A 15238-nucleotide genomic window follows, 5' to 3' on the forward strand; every position below is an offset into this window, starting at 1 on the left:
TTATCCTCTCCTTCCTTCTAGTGGCTTTAGGTTTTGTTTATTATTATTTTTCTAGCTCCCTTAGATGTAGGGTTAGGTTGTTTATTTGAGATTTTTCTTGCTTCTTGAGGTAGACCTGTGTTGCTACTTATAGCAACCATTTTTGCTGCATCCCAAAGGCTTTGGACCACTGTGTTTTAATTTTCATTTGTTTCCATGTACTGTTTAATTTCTTCTTATATTTCCTGGTTGACCCATTCATTGTTTAATAGCATGTTATTAAAAAAAAATAGTATGTTATTTAACTGCCATGTATTTCTGGTCCTTCCAGATTTTTTCTAGTGGTTGATTTCTAGTTTCATAGCATTGGGGTCAGAAAAGACATATGGTATGACTTTTTCTTGAATTTGTTAAGACTTGTTTTTTGGCCTAATATGTGATCTTTTCTGGAGAATGTTACATGTGCACTTGAAAAGAATGGGTATTCTGCTGTTTTAGAATGTAATGTTCTAAATATATCTGTTAAATCCATCTGGTCCAGTGTGTCATTCAAAACCGTTATTTCCTATTTTCTGTTTAGATGATCTGTCCATTGATGTAAGTGGGGTTAACATCCCCTAGTATTATTGTATTATTATCAATCAGTTCCTTTCTGTTTGTTAGTAACTGTCTTATGTATTTGGTTGCTCCTATGTTGGGTGTGTAAATACTTACTTATAATTGTTTCATCTTCTTGTTGGCTTGTCCCTTTTATTATTATATAGTGTCCTTTATCTGTTGTTACAGTTATTTATTTATTTATTTATTTAATATTTATTTTTGAGAGACAGAGAGAGACAGTGTGTGAGTGGGGGAGCGGTAGAGAGAGAAGGAGACACAGAATCTGAAGCAGGCTCTAGGCCCTGAGCTGTCAGCACAGAGCCCAATCTGGGGTTTGAACCCATGAATTGTGAGATCATGTCCTGAGCTGAAGTTGGACGCTTAACTGACTGAGACACTCAGGTGCCCCCAATCGTTGTTTTAAGGTCTAGTTTGTCTGATATATGTACTGCTACTTTGGCTTTCTTTTCACATCTATTTGCATGATAGATGTTTCTCCATCCCCTCATTTTTCACTCTGCAGGTGTCTTTAGGTCTGAAAAGAGTCTCTTGTAGGCAAGATACAGATGGGTCTTGTGTGTTTTTTTTATCCATTCTATTGCCCTATGTCTTTTGATTGCAGTGTTTAGTCCATTTACATTCAAAGTAATTATTGATAGATATGTATTTATTGCCTTTTTATTTCTTGTTTTGTAGTTGTTTCTGAAGATTTTCTCTGATCTTTTCTTGTCTTTCTCTCATGTTTTGCTGATTTTCTTTAGTGATATATTTGGATTTGTTTCTTTTTATACTTTGTATGTTTATTAGTGGCTTTTGATATATGGTTTGATATATAGGTTTGTTTATAACCTCTTATGCATATCATATAGCAGTCTATATTAATTTGATGGTCATTTAAGTTTAAATCCATTCTTTTCCCTTCTCCTCCCCCTTTTAGATATATGTTACTATATTTTACATCCTTTGTTTTTGTGAGTTTTTTGACTTTTTTTTTTTACAGAAATATTCACTTACTGCTTTTGTGTTTCCTGCCTTTATACTGTCACTTTTGGTCTCTTTTTCATTTAGAGTCACCTTTAATATTTCTTGCAGGGCTGGTTTAGTGATCATGAAAGGTTTTGTCTCGGAAATGCTTTATCTCTTCTTCTGTTCTCTTGCTGCTTTCAGAATTTTCTCTTTATCCTTGTATTTTGCCAGTTTCACTATGATATGTTGTGCAGAAGATCGATTCAAGTTACGTCTGAAGGGAGTTCTCTGTGCCTCTTGGATTTCAATGCCTTTTTCCTTCCCCAGTTCAGGGAAGTTCTCAGCTATGATTTCTTCAAGTACCCCTTCAGCACCTTTCCCTCTCTCTTCCTCCTCTGGGATACCAATTATGCGTATATTATTTCTTTTTAGTGTATCACTTAGTTCTCTAATTTTGCCCTCATACTCCTGGATTTTTTTATCTCTCTTTCTCTCAGCTTCCTCTTTTTCCATAACTTTATCTTCTAGTTCACCTATTCTCTCCTCTGCCTCTTCAAGCCGAGCTGTCGTCGTTTCCATTTTGTTTTGCATTTCGTTTAAAGCGTTTTTCAGCTCCTCGTGACTGTTCCTTAGTCCCTTGATCTCTGTAGCAAGAGATTCTCTGCTGTCCTCTATACTGTTTTCAAGCCCAGCGATTAATTTTATGACTATTATTCTAAATTCACTTTCTGTTATATTATTTAAATCCTTTTTGATCAGTTCATTCGCTGTTGTTATTTCCTGGAGATTCTTCTGAGGGGAATTCTTCCGTTTGGTCATTTTGGATAGTCCCTGGAGTGGTGAGGACCTGCAGGGCACTTCCCCTGTGCTGTGGTGTATAACTGGAGTTGGTGGGCGGGGCCGCAGTCGACCCGATGTCTGCCCCCAGCCCACTGCTGGGGCCACAGTCAGACTGGTGTGTGCCTTCTCTTCCCCTCTCCTAGGGGCGGGATTCACTGTGGGGTGGCGTGTCCCGTCTGGGCTACTTGCACACTGCCAGGCTTGTGTTGCTGGGGATCTGGCGTATTAGCTGGGGTGGGTAGGCAAGGTGCACGGGGGGTGGAGGGGCAGGCTTAGCTCGCTTCTCCTTAGGTGATCCACTCCAGGAGGAGCCCTGTGGCAGCGGGAGGGAGTCAGATCCGCTGCCGGAGGTTTGGCTCCGCAGAAGCACAGAGTTGGGTGTTTGCGCGGAGCGAGCAAGTTCCCTGGCAGGAACTGGTTCCCTTTGGGATTTTGGCTGGGGGATGGGCGAGGGAGCTGGCGCTGGCGAGCGCCTTTGTTCCCCACCAAACTGAGCTCTGTCGTCCGGGGGCTCAGCAGCTCTCCCTCCATTTGTCCTCCAGCCTTCGCGCTTTCTGAGCAGAGCTGTTAACTTATGACCTCCCAGACGCTAAATCGTGCTTGCTGTCGGAACACACTCCATCCGGCCCCTCCGCTTTTGCCAGCCAGACTCGGGGGCTCTGCTTGGCTGGCAGGCTGCCCCTCCGCCCCGCTCCCTCCCGCCAGTCCGTGGAGCGCGCATCGCCTCGCCACCCTTCCTACCCTCTTCCATGGGCCTCTCGTCTGCGCTTGGCTCCGGAGACTCCGTTCTGCTAATCCTCTGGCGGTTTTCTGGGTTATTTAGGCAGGTGTAGGTGGAATCTAAGTGATCAGCAGGACGCGCGGTGAGCCCAGCGTCCTCCTACGCCGCCATCTTCCTATCCTCCTCCTCTTCTTCTGTTCTCAATGATAGCCTTGCTGGATAGAGTATTGTTGGCTGCAGATTCAGCACTTTGAACATATTATGCCATTCCCTTCTGTCTTGCAAAGTTTCTGTTGAGAAATCTCCCATGAGCCTTTTGGGCTTTTCCATGTAGGTTACTGACTTCTTCTGTCTTGCTGCTTTTAAGATTTTTTCTTTATCACTATATTTTGTAAATGTTATCATACATCTTAGTTTGTTGATTTTGATGGGAATTCTCTATGCTTCCTAGATATAAATATCTCCTTTCTTCACTGATAAGGAAAGTTTTCAGCTATTATTTCTTCAAAGAAAATTTCTGCCCCCTTTTCTCTCTTCTTCTTCTGGGGTTCCTGTAATACAAATGTTACTATGTTCAATGGAGTCACTGAGTATTCTTATGATTATTGCTTTAAATTCTCTATCAGGCATTTTACTTAAAAATGTTTCATTTAGATCTCTGGCTTCGGCCCTGTTCTGTTCTTTCAGTTGGGATGAATTTCTCTGTCTCCTCATTTTGTCTACCTCTCTGTGTCTGTTTCTGTGTCTTAAGAATGTCAGCTATGTCTTTTGTTATTGAAAGTAGTAACTTTATGAAAAGGAGGTCCTGGAGTGCCCTGCAGTGTAGTGTCCCCTGTTCATCAAGACCTGGCACTTCAGGAGAGTATCCTATGTGTGCTGCTTATGCCTTGCTATTGCATCTGAGTCACTTTTCCTTTCAGTACAGTTGTCTACACTGACTCTGCCGGCTGTGGACTGTGCTAGCTCTCTGTGATGTTAGTGGACCCAGGCAGAGCAGCTCTGAGGGTGCATGCTCCCTGGGGAACTTGGGAGCAGGGTGGCAGTATTAGCAAAATTTGTGTTGGGCCACTAGGCCTATGCTGGATCACCTCAACTGCTGTGGTGGCTGCAAGCTCTGCACTACATGGCAGGGGGCATGTGGCTGGGTGCTGTGCTGTTGCTGGGCAGGGCTCTAGATAGCAGTTGTTCACCTGGTGGCTGGGTGGGGCATGTGTGTACTTTTAACAAAATTTGCCTTGAGCCTGGGCCAAGGCTATAAATGTCGGTGCAGCCCCACCTCCCCCAGGTGGCTCTGTGTTTATGCTGGGGAGCAGGGGAGGAAAATGGTGCCTGCAAGTCCCTTATTTTCAGAGAAGTCCCCCAGTGTGCTCAGAAATCAGTATGAACAGATCTGTCTCCCATGTGTCCTGGTGTTATGTAAATTCCAGTTTTTTTGTTGTCTCTCCATGTAGTCCACTATCTCTTTAAGGGCAGAAACCCAGCTATCATTCACTCTCCCAGCTCACCCAGAGCTGAGTCAGCTGACTTTTAAAGCTCCAGGCTTGTGTTGTATGGAAACCAATTTGACAGTAAATTTCATATATTAAAAAATTAAAAAAAATAAAAAAAAAAAAAAGAGCAAAAAAAAAAAAATAAAGCTCCAGGCTCCAAGTCCCACTGTTTTTAAAAACTCACAGAATTCAGCCCTTCTAGTTTTTGAAGAAAAAACATTATGGGTATCAGTCTTCCTCATGTGATCACCTTGGTGCAAGGGCCTGTTTCTCTGCCCTCTCCCTGCAGTGCACAACTCCCTCCCTCCTGCAGGGAGCTTCCTTCCCCCTTTCTGATCTTCCTAAACTTTCAGGTGCAGTTTCTTCTCTATATTTAGTTTTTAAATTTGTTCTGCCAGTCTTTGGATCATTCTCCAGTTTATTGACTTGGATATGGATGATATCTAGTTGTAAATGTGGGATGGGGTGAGCTCAGTTTCCTCATACTCCTCCATCTTCCCAAGATCTCCTGCTTGCTTTATTCTTTTTCAAAATTGATTTAACTATACTACTTCCTTTGCCTTTTTATATAAATTTTAGATAATTTTGTATATATCTACAAAAAATCTTGCTGGGATTTGATAGAAATTGCATTAAATCTGCACATGAATTTGAAAAGCACTGCATATTTGCTATCTTCAGTCTTTTAATCCATGAGCATGGCATATCTCTCCATTTATTTAGATCTCCTTTGATTTCTTTCACTGGCATTTTATAATTTCCAGTATACAAGTCTTACATGTATTTTGTTATATTCACACCTAACTATTCTTTGTTGAGTGATTTTAAATAGCATTTTAATTTTAATTGTGGATTCCATGTGTTCATTTCTGGTATACAGGAATATAATTTGTTTTTCTGGATTGATTTTATATCCTGTGACCTGTATCCTGAACTCAGTTGTAGAAGTTTTTCTTGGTAGCCTCCTTAGTATTTTCTATGTGTAAAATCAAGCTGTGCAAAAAGAGACATTATTAGTTTTTCATTTTAAATAGATATGCCTTTATTATCTTTTCTTGCCTTTTTGTACTGGCTAGAACTTTCACCACTATGCTGAATATAAGAGTGGACATTTTTACTTTGTTCCTGATCTTAGGTGTAAAGCATTCAGACTTTTTTACCATTAGGTAAAATGTTAGCTCTAGCTTTTTGGTTTTTTTTGTTTTTGTTTTATAGATACTCTATCAAATTGAGGAATTTCCCCTCTATTCCTATTTTTCTGAGAGTTTTTAATCATAAATGTATGTAAAATTTTGTCAAATACTTTTCTGCATTCATGGGTATAATTGTGTGATTTTTCTTCTTTAGCTGGTTAATATGGTGGATTACATTGATTGATTTTGAAATATTGAACCTCACATCCCTACAACAAATCCCACTTGGTCATGGTATATAAATCTTGTTATATATTACTGAATTATATTTGCTAATATTTTACTAAGGCTTTCTTTATCTACATTCATGAGGAGGATCAGTCTGTAGGTTAATTTTTTACATCATCTTTTATATCATCTGGTTTTAATATCAGGGTAATACTAGCTTTATAAATATAACTGAAAAGAGTTTCCTTCCCATATGTTCTGGGAGAGATTATTTACAACTGGTGTTAACTATTATTTAAAACTTTGTAGGAGTTTCTAGGGAAACTATCTAGGCCCAAACATTTCTTTTTCTGGGAATTTAAAAATAATGAATGTACTTTCCTTAATATTTGTAGAGGCATTCAAATAGTCTATTTCCTATTGGATAAGTTGTGGTAGTTTATCTTTATGGAAGAATCGACCCATTTAATCCAAATAGTTAAATATATGGGTGTAGAGGTTTTGTTTGTTTGTTTGTTTTTTGTAATTCCTTTTTATTGGTTAGATGTCTGCAGGGTCTATAGTGATATCTTTGGTTTCACTCCTGACAGTGGTCATTTGTGACTTCTTTCATTTTTTGTCTGTTTTTTTATTGCTAGAATTTTGTCAATTTTATTGATCTTTTCAAAGAATCAGTTCCTTGCTTCAGTGATTTTCTTTACTGTTGTCTATTTTCAATTACCCTTATTTCTATTCTTTCTTTATTAGTTCTTTCCTTTGGGTTTATTTTGTTCTTTTTTTAAGTTTTTGGGGTAAGAACTTACATTATTGACTGATATTTTTCCTCTTTTCTAATGAATGTATTTAGTGTCATACATTTCCTTCAGCATTGCTTTGCCTGTGTCACACAAATTCTAAGATATATTTTCACTTCCACTCATAGGCAGGACAAGCTAGGATTGAACCCAAACGGTCTGGCTCTTGCACTTATCACACAAGTAGTATCAAACATTTGTCTCTCCTCATTTCCCATTATTAGCCATGAAGCAGATGTACAAGTAAATCTCCTTTAAAAAGAAACAAGCAAACAAATAAACAAAAAAACTACTATTGATAAGTTAGGGACAACTACTCACTTTACAAAACATTTTGCTGTCATGATAAGGGATTCTCAAGCTCTTCATGGGACAGGTACACTGGTTAAAAGTCATTAATGACACAAGTACTAAGACAGAAATAACAATGATAGAACTTTTTATTATGGGGTGCCTGGGTGGCAGTCGGTTGAGCATCTGTCTTTGGCTCAGGTCATGATCTCACGGTTTATGAGTTGGAGACCTGCACTGGGCTCTCTGCTGTCAGCACAGAGCCCACTTTAGATCTTCTGTCTCCCTCTCTCTCTGCTCCTTCCCCACTTGCACTCTCTCTCAAAAATAAATAAACATTAAAAAAAAAACCAAACACTTTTTTTTTAGTCCCCCAAATCCCCGATGCTCTTTTTTTTTTTTTTTTTTTTTTTAGCCTATTTTCTTTCAGTTGTTCAGATTGGCTCATTTCTATCATTCTATTTTTAAGTTTGTTGATCCTTTCCCTCTGCTTCCTCACTCTGCTGCTGAGTTTATTTATGGAGTTTTTAATTGTGATTATTGTATTTTTCAGTTTAAATATTTTCCATTTAGTTCTTCTTTATATCATCTATTTCTTTGTTTAAGCTTCCTATTTCTTCATTTGTTTCAAGCATGTTTGTAATTGTTCATTGAAGTATTTTTTTTTTTCATGACCTCTTCAAAATCTGTCAGGTAATTCTAACATCTATTATCTCAGTTTTGTATCCATTGATTATCTTTTTTCATTCAGTTTGAGATCTTCCTGTTTCTTGATATAACAAATTGTTTTTTATTGAAATCTGGACATTTGGAATATTGTGTTGAGTTGCTTAATCTTACTTAAACCCTCTATTTTAGCTGGCTTTCCCTGACAATGCTCCAAAGGGGGAGAAGGTATGTAATTGTGACCTCATTATTGCCAGGTCCAAGTTCCCTATTTAGCTTCCATTGACATTTGAGGGAGAAGATTCTTTATTACTGGATGGGAGTACTGGCAACTAGGGGGAGGGAGACTCACTAGTTGGGGTGGAGGTCCAAGATCTCTACTAGGTCTTTGCTGGAATAATGAGCCTAAAGCCACAGGTTCTCATTTGTCTGTTTTTTGTGTGATGTTTGGTTGGAGTAGACTCATTACTGTCTACAAGTTTTCTGTGTTGCTATGTGGTACCTTTCCTGGTTCTTTGGCTAGAGGGCAGGCTTTTGTTGGGGCTTTGTTGTTTTTTTTTTGTTTTTGTTTTTTTTTTTTGGTCTGTGACTGTTGGCCCTTCTGAGCTGTTGGATTCTTCAACTCCAAGTTGGGATATAAGAGGCAAAAAAGAAAACCTAAGAAACTTACCACAGTGTTATTCCTTGGGTCACATGGTCCCAGCTGGTCTGTCATTTTCTCTCCACCTTCGGGAGTGTTCTTATGTTTATATTATATACAACATCCAGGATTTTTAGTTATATTTAGCAGGAGGAATAGAGAAACAAGTACATCTACTCCATCTTCTGAGAAGCAGGTCTTTGCTTCTGGCTTTAATAGTCATACTTTCCCAACGTCCACTGCTACCAAAAATAGCCCTCTTTCTATATTCCTTTTTTAACTACTTGGTGTGTCTACTTTAGTCATTCATACAAATAAGTTGAAAATAAATCTAAATCAACTAGATTCATTATATGAAGTGGTGTAAAAAAAATTGGAAGATTTGTGTCCAAGACCATCATTTAAAGACAAGCCACTCCTTGTCCCTCCAGTACCAAATGGCCTGTTAGATGTAATTTTAACAGTGCTCACCTCTGAAGACCATCTCTAAAAGAATAGAGAAGAACATTCTGCAGGCTTCAAAAATGCATAAATAGCTCACCTTCACTGTCACAGCATTCTAGGATGGAAGGGTCTTCACGAATTACTGAGGTCAGAGCATTGACATCTCCATTAGAAGCTGCCTGATAAACCATGGTCAGGTCAACTTCCTCAGATGAGTCACCTTCATGAATCAAAAAGAGATACACTTAGTGTGTGTAGCAAATTCACTGAAAGAATAACAACACCCACAACATCGCACATACAAGTGACTCATGAAAACTTCTTTAATGAATCTGAGCAGGAGGCTGAGTCATCCTCTTATAAGCAACCTATTGAGGTTCTGAAGAAAGGTAGACCCCTGTGAGTCATGTTGTAACATTACCATATATTGGGAAGGAGTGTGAGGGATTAGATGTCCTCTGAGATTTTCTGACTCTTTCCAGGCCTTCAGGCTTCTCAAAATCAGTGAGACTAGAAAGGAAAATGGGACCCTCATGTCGGTTCTAGGCTCCCCTCTGATCTGAAACATGATAAATTTGTTAAACTCAGTGAATCAGTTTACCTACCTCTGATAGAGATATTGCATTATTTTCTGTTCTTCTGACATCCTCTCCACTCTATTCCCCTCAGCTGTGTTCCCTGAGGGCTGATGCTTGCTGACTACTTCACCCAGGTACCCTCCCTCTTTGGCTTGCCCATAGGAGACACTGGCAAGAGACTGGTAGGGAGAAGGGAAAGAGGTAGGGAATTTCTTTCTGCCTTTCCCTGGTGTAGTGTCTAATAGTAGCTGCTGCTCTCCCACCAGGATGTTCCTCCTCCCCAGAACCAGCTCCTGGTGAGCTCCCTTTGGTAACAAACACCATTCTCGCCACCCTGCCGCATCTCTGCCGCAAACTTCTTCATTTGAATCAGCTGGGGTTACATGACATGCCGTTTCCAGAAAGAAGAGACCTGTATGCAATTGCTTTGAATTTGGTAGCCACCTGTACTATACCTTTGTGCAAGACTAAACCAATTGAACCAACTAATAGTACTGCCAAAAGTGACAACAGAACTGTGAGTCAAGTGACCCTAGGGGAGCACCGTAAGGGCTGGGAGCTTTAGTGAGGTGCTATGCAGAGTCCTTCTACTTTTACAATTTCCCCCCATACATAGCCATTATTCAGGGAAAATATATGTAAGAAAAGTTTTTTAAATTGTGTTTTTTCTATGAATGTGGACATTGCACCAGAAATACTTTACAGTTCTAATATATCTTTAGTTGGCAGTGATCCTAACCTATTGGCTGGGTTTCTCTGCCCCAGTACCTCTGGGAAGTGATTAGTGATTTTTTAACCAGTTGACCTGTCCCAGATGGAGCTTGTTATTGCAAATGGTTCACTTACGACAACAAGCTGCTTTGTAAAGTGAGTGGTTCCCTAATTTATCCACAGTAAATCTGTTGTAGGTGGTGGTGTTTTTAAAGCAGGCTCACCTGCGCATTTGCCTGGGGGCTGGAAATAGGAGATGAGAGATGTCAGGGTCAAATGTCCCCTCTGCCATAAGAACTCTGCAGCCACACAGCTTAGGTTCAAGTCCTGGTTTTTACTAACTAGCTCTGTGAATTTGGGAAATTACCCGCTCTGGGCCTGTTTCCTTGTTTCTAAAATGGAGATGATGATGATGATGATGACGACAACCACCTATGTCATAAAGTTGTTGTCAGGAATAAGTGAATTAATACTTAATCCTATGTGCTTTTAGAACAGAGAATAGCATGTAGTAGACACTATATATACTTTGCTACTACTACTTTTGTTTTGTGCATGTGTGTGTTTGTGTTTAGGAAATATGAGAAATCTGGAACAAATAGAGAAGAAGGCCTCTTTTTGATGATGGCTAGATAAAGAATTCATACTTTGCACAGAACATTTACTCTGCTGGAAGCCCTCCTAGGAGTCTAGGAATTTTTTAAAGGTTGATAATGATGTCTTTGGGCCCCAAAATAGGGCTCACACTTGAGGACAATGATGGGCCTGGTATCTGGTTATATGACCACATCCAAAGATGCTGGTAATGTCACCTCAGAAAGAAGATCTTGGTGTTGGGCTATGAAGCTCTGTGTTAACAGCATGTTTATATCTTATATAACATGTTTATAATACATATATAACACATGATTATAATCTGTTCAATATTGAGTGCAATCAAATCTGTAAGGCACATTCATCATACTGTTGAGCATATACAGTTGAGAGAAACAAGGAATTCACTGCTTGATAGAATTAGAATCCCCAAAATAACTTTCCAAGAGGATTCTAATAAGATTGTATTTAATAGGAATAAACACAGGGCAATGTATCCTAGTTTTAAAACACTCAGTTGGACTTATTAAAGGGTGGCTGACTTTACAGTTATTGTTGCTCAAAACCTCCTCAGCATACAGGTGACCTTAACCTGAGCATTCTCTAGGGATCAGCTCTTCTCCACTTTTGGACCATGGGCTGATTCAGTGGAGTTGACAACATCCCTGATCAGGGGCAGAACACATGACCTGGAAATAAGTAACTCAGCACCGGCATTATCTGGCCACAGAGATTGTTGGTTCAGGAACGTGACCCAATCAGAGGCCATGGATGGCAATATGCTTTGATCAGAATTGCTGGGAGCAATACTGTTACTTTATTCCACCACCCATGAACTTGTGAGAGACTGGGAGGCATCTTATGGGTGTAGAGACTATCTAAGAATAAAGAAAACACAAGGAGCAAAGCAGAGTTCTACAAAAAGAAGGAAATAATTGAGACCTGGTGACATCATTTGAACTCCTGAATCAAGCCACACTTCAAGTCCCCACCATTAAATTTAAATGTGCCAATAAATTCTTTTTTTGTTTGTCAGTTTGCATAGTTTGTGTATTTGCTTTTTCCTTTTAATCACTGAAAGAATTCTAAGAGCTAAAAAGGTTTTAGCAGTGGCACATCAGTTAAGAACTTAGGGGTTTAGCTTCATAGTTTGCTTTGTAGGAATGAACAGTGTGATGAACTAGTAGGAGCTTTGGCTGTATTATTAATCGTTTAGCAAACAGATTGAAGGAGGTGATAGGCTTTTCTGTTCTTAACTGGTCAGTGTCATGTTGAGATCTATGGCCTGTGTGTGGATTAAATGGGCTATTAGTGGTTGGAGAACGTTCAGAGTGACCAGAATGGGGTATGTATGGATTTCATTCATGTCACTTGAGGAACAATTGAAGAAATAGATGTCTTTACACCAGAGATTATTCCAATGGGTCATGATAGCAGCCTTCAGATATTTGAAGATTTTTTTAATTAAAAAATTGTGGTGAAAAATATGTAACAAAGAATTTACCATTTCAATGTTTTTTGTTTGTTTGTTTTGAGAGAGAGAGAGAGAGAGAGAGAGCGAGAGAGGGACAGAGAGAGAGAAGGAGAGAAGCGGAACTCACCTGATGTGGGACTCGAACTCAGAACAGTGAAATCATGACTGAGTCAAAATCAGATGCTCAACTGACGGAGCCACCCAGGGACCCTCCATTTCAACCCTTTTTAAGTGTGCAGTTCAGGGTCATTATGTACATTCACAGTGTTGTGCAACCATCACCATCAATCATTTCCAGAACTCTTTTCATCTTCCAGAATTCAAACTCTGTACCCATTAAAATAGTAACTCCTGACTCATCTCTCATACCAGCCCCTGTACTACCATTCCACTTTTACCATTCACTTTCTGTGAATGTGACTACTCTAGGAATCTCATACAAGTGGAATTGACAGTGTTTGTGCTTTTGTGACTCGCTTATTTTACTTAGCATAATGTCCCAAGGTTGATCCATGTTGTAGCATGTGTCATAATTTCCTTCTTTTTCAAGGTTGAATAATATTCTATTATATGTTTAGACCACATGTAGTTTATTAATTTATCCACTGATGGATATTTGGGCTGTTTCTACCTTTTGGCTATTGCAAATAATGTTATCATGAATATGCTTATTCAAATATCTCTTTGAAACCCTGATTTCAATTCTTTTGGGTATAAACTTAAAAGTGGAGTTGCTGGATCATATGATAATTTTATTAAACAATTTTTAAGAACCGTCATAATGTTTCCCACAGTGGCTGCACCATTTTATATTCCTGCCAGCACCACAGAAGGTTTCTAATATTCCTATGATCTTACTGACACTTGTTATTTCCTGTTATCGTTTGATGTGTTTGTTTTAATAGTACATAGTCTAATGGTTGTGAGGTGATATCTCATGATTTTGATTTGCATGTCCCAATTATTAGTCACTTTGAATATGTTTTCATGTACTTATTGGCTATCTGTATATCTTCCTTGGAGAAATATCTCCTTAAGTCCTTTGTCCATTTTTTAATCAGGTTGTTTGTGTTTTGGCGTTAAGTTATAAAAATTCTTTATACATTCTGGATATTAACCCCTTATCAATTTATGATTTACATATATCTTCTCTCATTCTGTGGATTGCCTTTTCATTCTGCCGATCATGTCCCTTGATACGCAAAAGCTTTTAACTCTGATGTAGTTCAACTTGTCTACTTTTTCTTTTGTTGTCTATACATTTGTCATCATATCCAAGAAATCACTGTCAAATTTAATGTCACAGAGCTTTTCCCCTATAATTTTTTCTAAGATTTTTATAGTTTTAGGTCTTATGTTTGTATCTTTCATCGATTTTGAGTTAATTTTTGTATATGGTGTTAAGGTAAGGGTCTGATTTTTCTTCTTTTACATATGACTATCCAATTATTCCAGCACTATTCTTCCCCATTGAATGGTCATGGCACCCTTGTTGAAAATCAGTTGATTTATATGTCTGGGATTATTTTTAGGCTCACAGTTCTGTTACATGGATCTATATGCCTGACTTTATGTTAGTACTACAAAGTTTTGATTACTGTAGCTTTGTAGTATATTTTGAAATCTGGAAGTGTTGAAACCTCCAACTTTATTTTTCTTTTGTAAGATTATTTTGGCTGTTTGGGACTCCTTGAGATTCCACATGGCTTTTTAGGATTGATTTTTCTGTTTCTACAAAAATAGAAAAAAATTTTTGACTGAAGGTCACAAAACCATTTATATGCAGAAGATCTACGTAAACAATAAATTCTTCTTTCTCTTCTTTCCTTATCTAATATTTTTCTATCTAGTATAATTGGAATTTTGATCAAGATTGCATTGAATCTGTGGATTTCTTTGGGTAGCACTGACATCTCAACAATATTATCTTCTAATCCATGAAATGCAGGATGTCTTCCCATTTATTAGTGTCTTCTTTAATTCCTTTCAGCAATGTTTTGTAGTTTTCAGTGTGTAAGTCTTTAGCATCCTTGGTTAAGTGTATTCCTAAATATTTTATTTTATTTTTTGATGCTGTTGTAAATAGAGTTGTTTTTCAAACAAGTTGTTTTTTTTTTTTTAATTTGCATCCAAATTAGTTAGCATATAGTGCAGCAATGATTTCAGGAGTAGATTCCTTAATGCCCCTTATCCATTTAGCCCTTCCCCCCTCCCACAACCCCTCCAGTAACCCTCTGTTTGTTCTCCATATTTATGAGTCTCTTATGATTTGTCCCCCTCCCTGTTCTTATATTATTTTTGTTTCCCTTCCCTTATGTTCATCTGTTTTGTCTCTTAAAGTCCTCATATGAGTGAAGTCATATGATATTTATCTTTCTCTGACTAATTTCACTTAGCATAATACCCTCCAGTTCCATCCACATAGTTGCAAATGGTGAGATTTCATTCTTTTTGATTGCCGACTAACACTCCATTCTATATATATATATATATATATATATATATATATATATACACACACATATATATATACCACATCTTCTTTATCCATTCATCCATCGATGGACATTTGGGCTCTTTCCATACTTTGGCTATGGTTGATAGTGCTGCTATAAACATTGGGGTGCATTTGCCCCTTCAAAACAGCACACCCGTATCCCCTGGATAAATATCTCATAGTGCAATTGCTAGGTCGTAGGGTAGTTCTATTTTTAATTTTTTGAGGAACCTCCATACTGTTTTCCAGAGTGGCTGCACCAGCTTGCATTCCCATCAAACAAGTTTTTAAGCAAAGAATTTTATGGTTAAATTGTTTCATGGAACCCCAGCAGTTAGAAATAGCAGTGAGTGACAATGACAGAGAAAAGGGTATTTTAAATGTTAAAGCACCGTAAAAATATTATGGGCCACCTCAAGAGGTAGTGAGTTTCCTGACACTGAAGATGGCCAATGCTGGCTGGATAGCCACCAAAGAAGTGTACTGTAGAAGGAATTCAGCAGCATGAGGCATAGCACAAGGGAACAGGAAGATGTATGAGGCAGAAGAAAACCTACTTCAGAGTTCCTTCTAGCCTTGAGTTGTCATACTC

At 38.5% G+C, this 15238-nt stretch overlaps 1 protein-coding gene across 1 annotated transcript in view; it reads right to left on the bottom strand.

Moving 5' to 3' along the window:
- Positions 1-15238, bottom strand: part of ANKRD55 (ankyrin repeat domain 55) — a 95990-nt gene that overhangs the window by 59382 nt on the left and 21370 nt on the right. Inside the window, exon 2 of the mRNA XM_049649482.1 lies at positions 8890-9012. Within this exon, the coding sequence (XP_049505439.1) occupies positions 8890-9012 (123 nt within the window). The remainder of the gene's footprint in view (positions 1-8889; positions 9013-15238) is intronic.

This window comes from Panthera uncia (genome assembly GCF_023721935.1).
Source record: "Panthera uncia isolate 11264 chromosome A1 unlocalized genomic scaffold, Puncia_PCG_1.0 HiC_scaffold_17, whole genome shotgun sequence".
Lineage (NCBI taxonomy): Eukaryota > Metazoa > Chordata > Mammalia > Carnivora > Felidae > Panthera > Panthera uncia.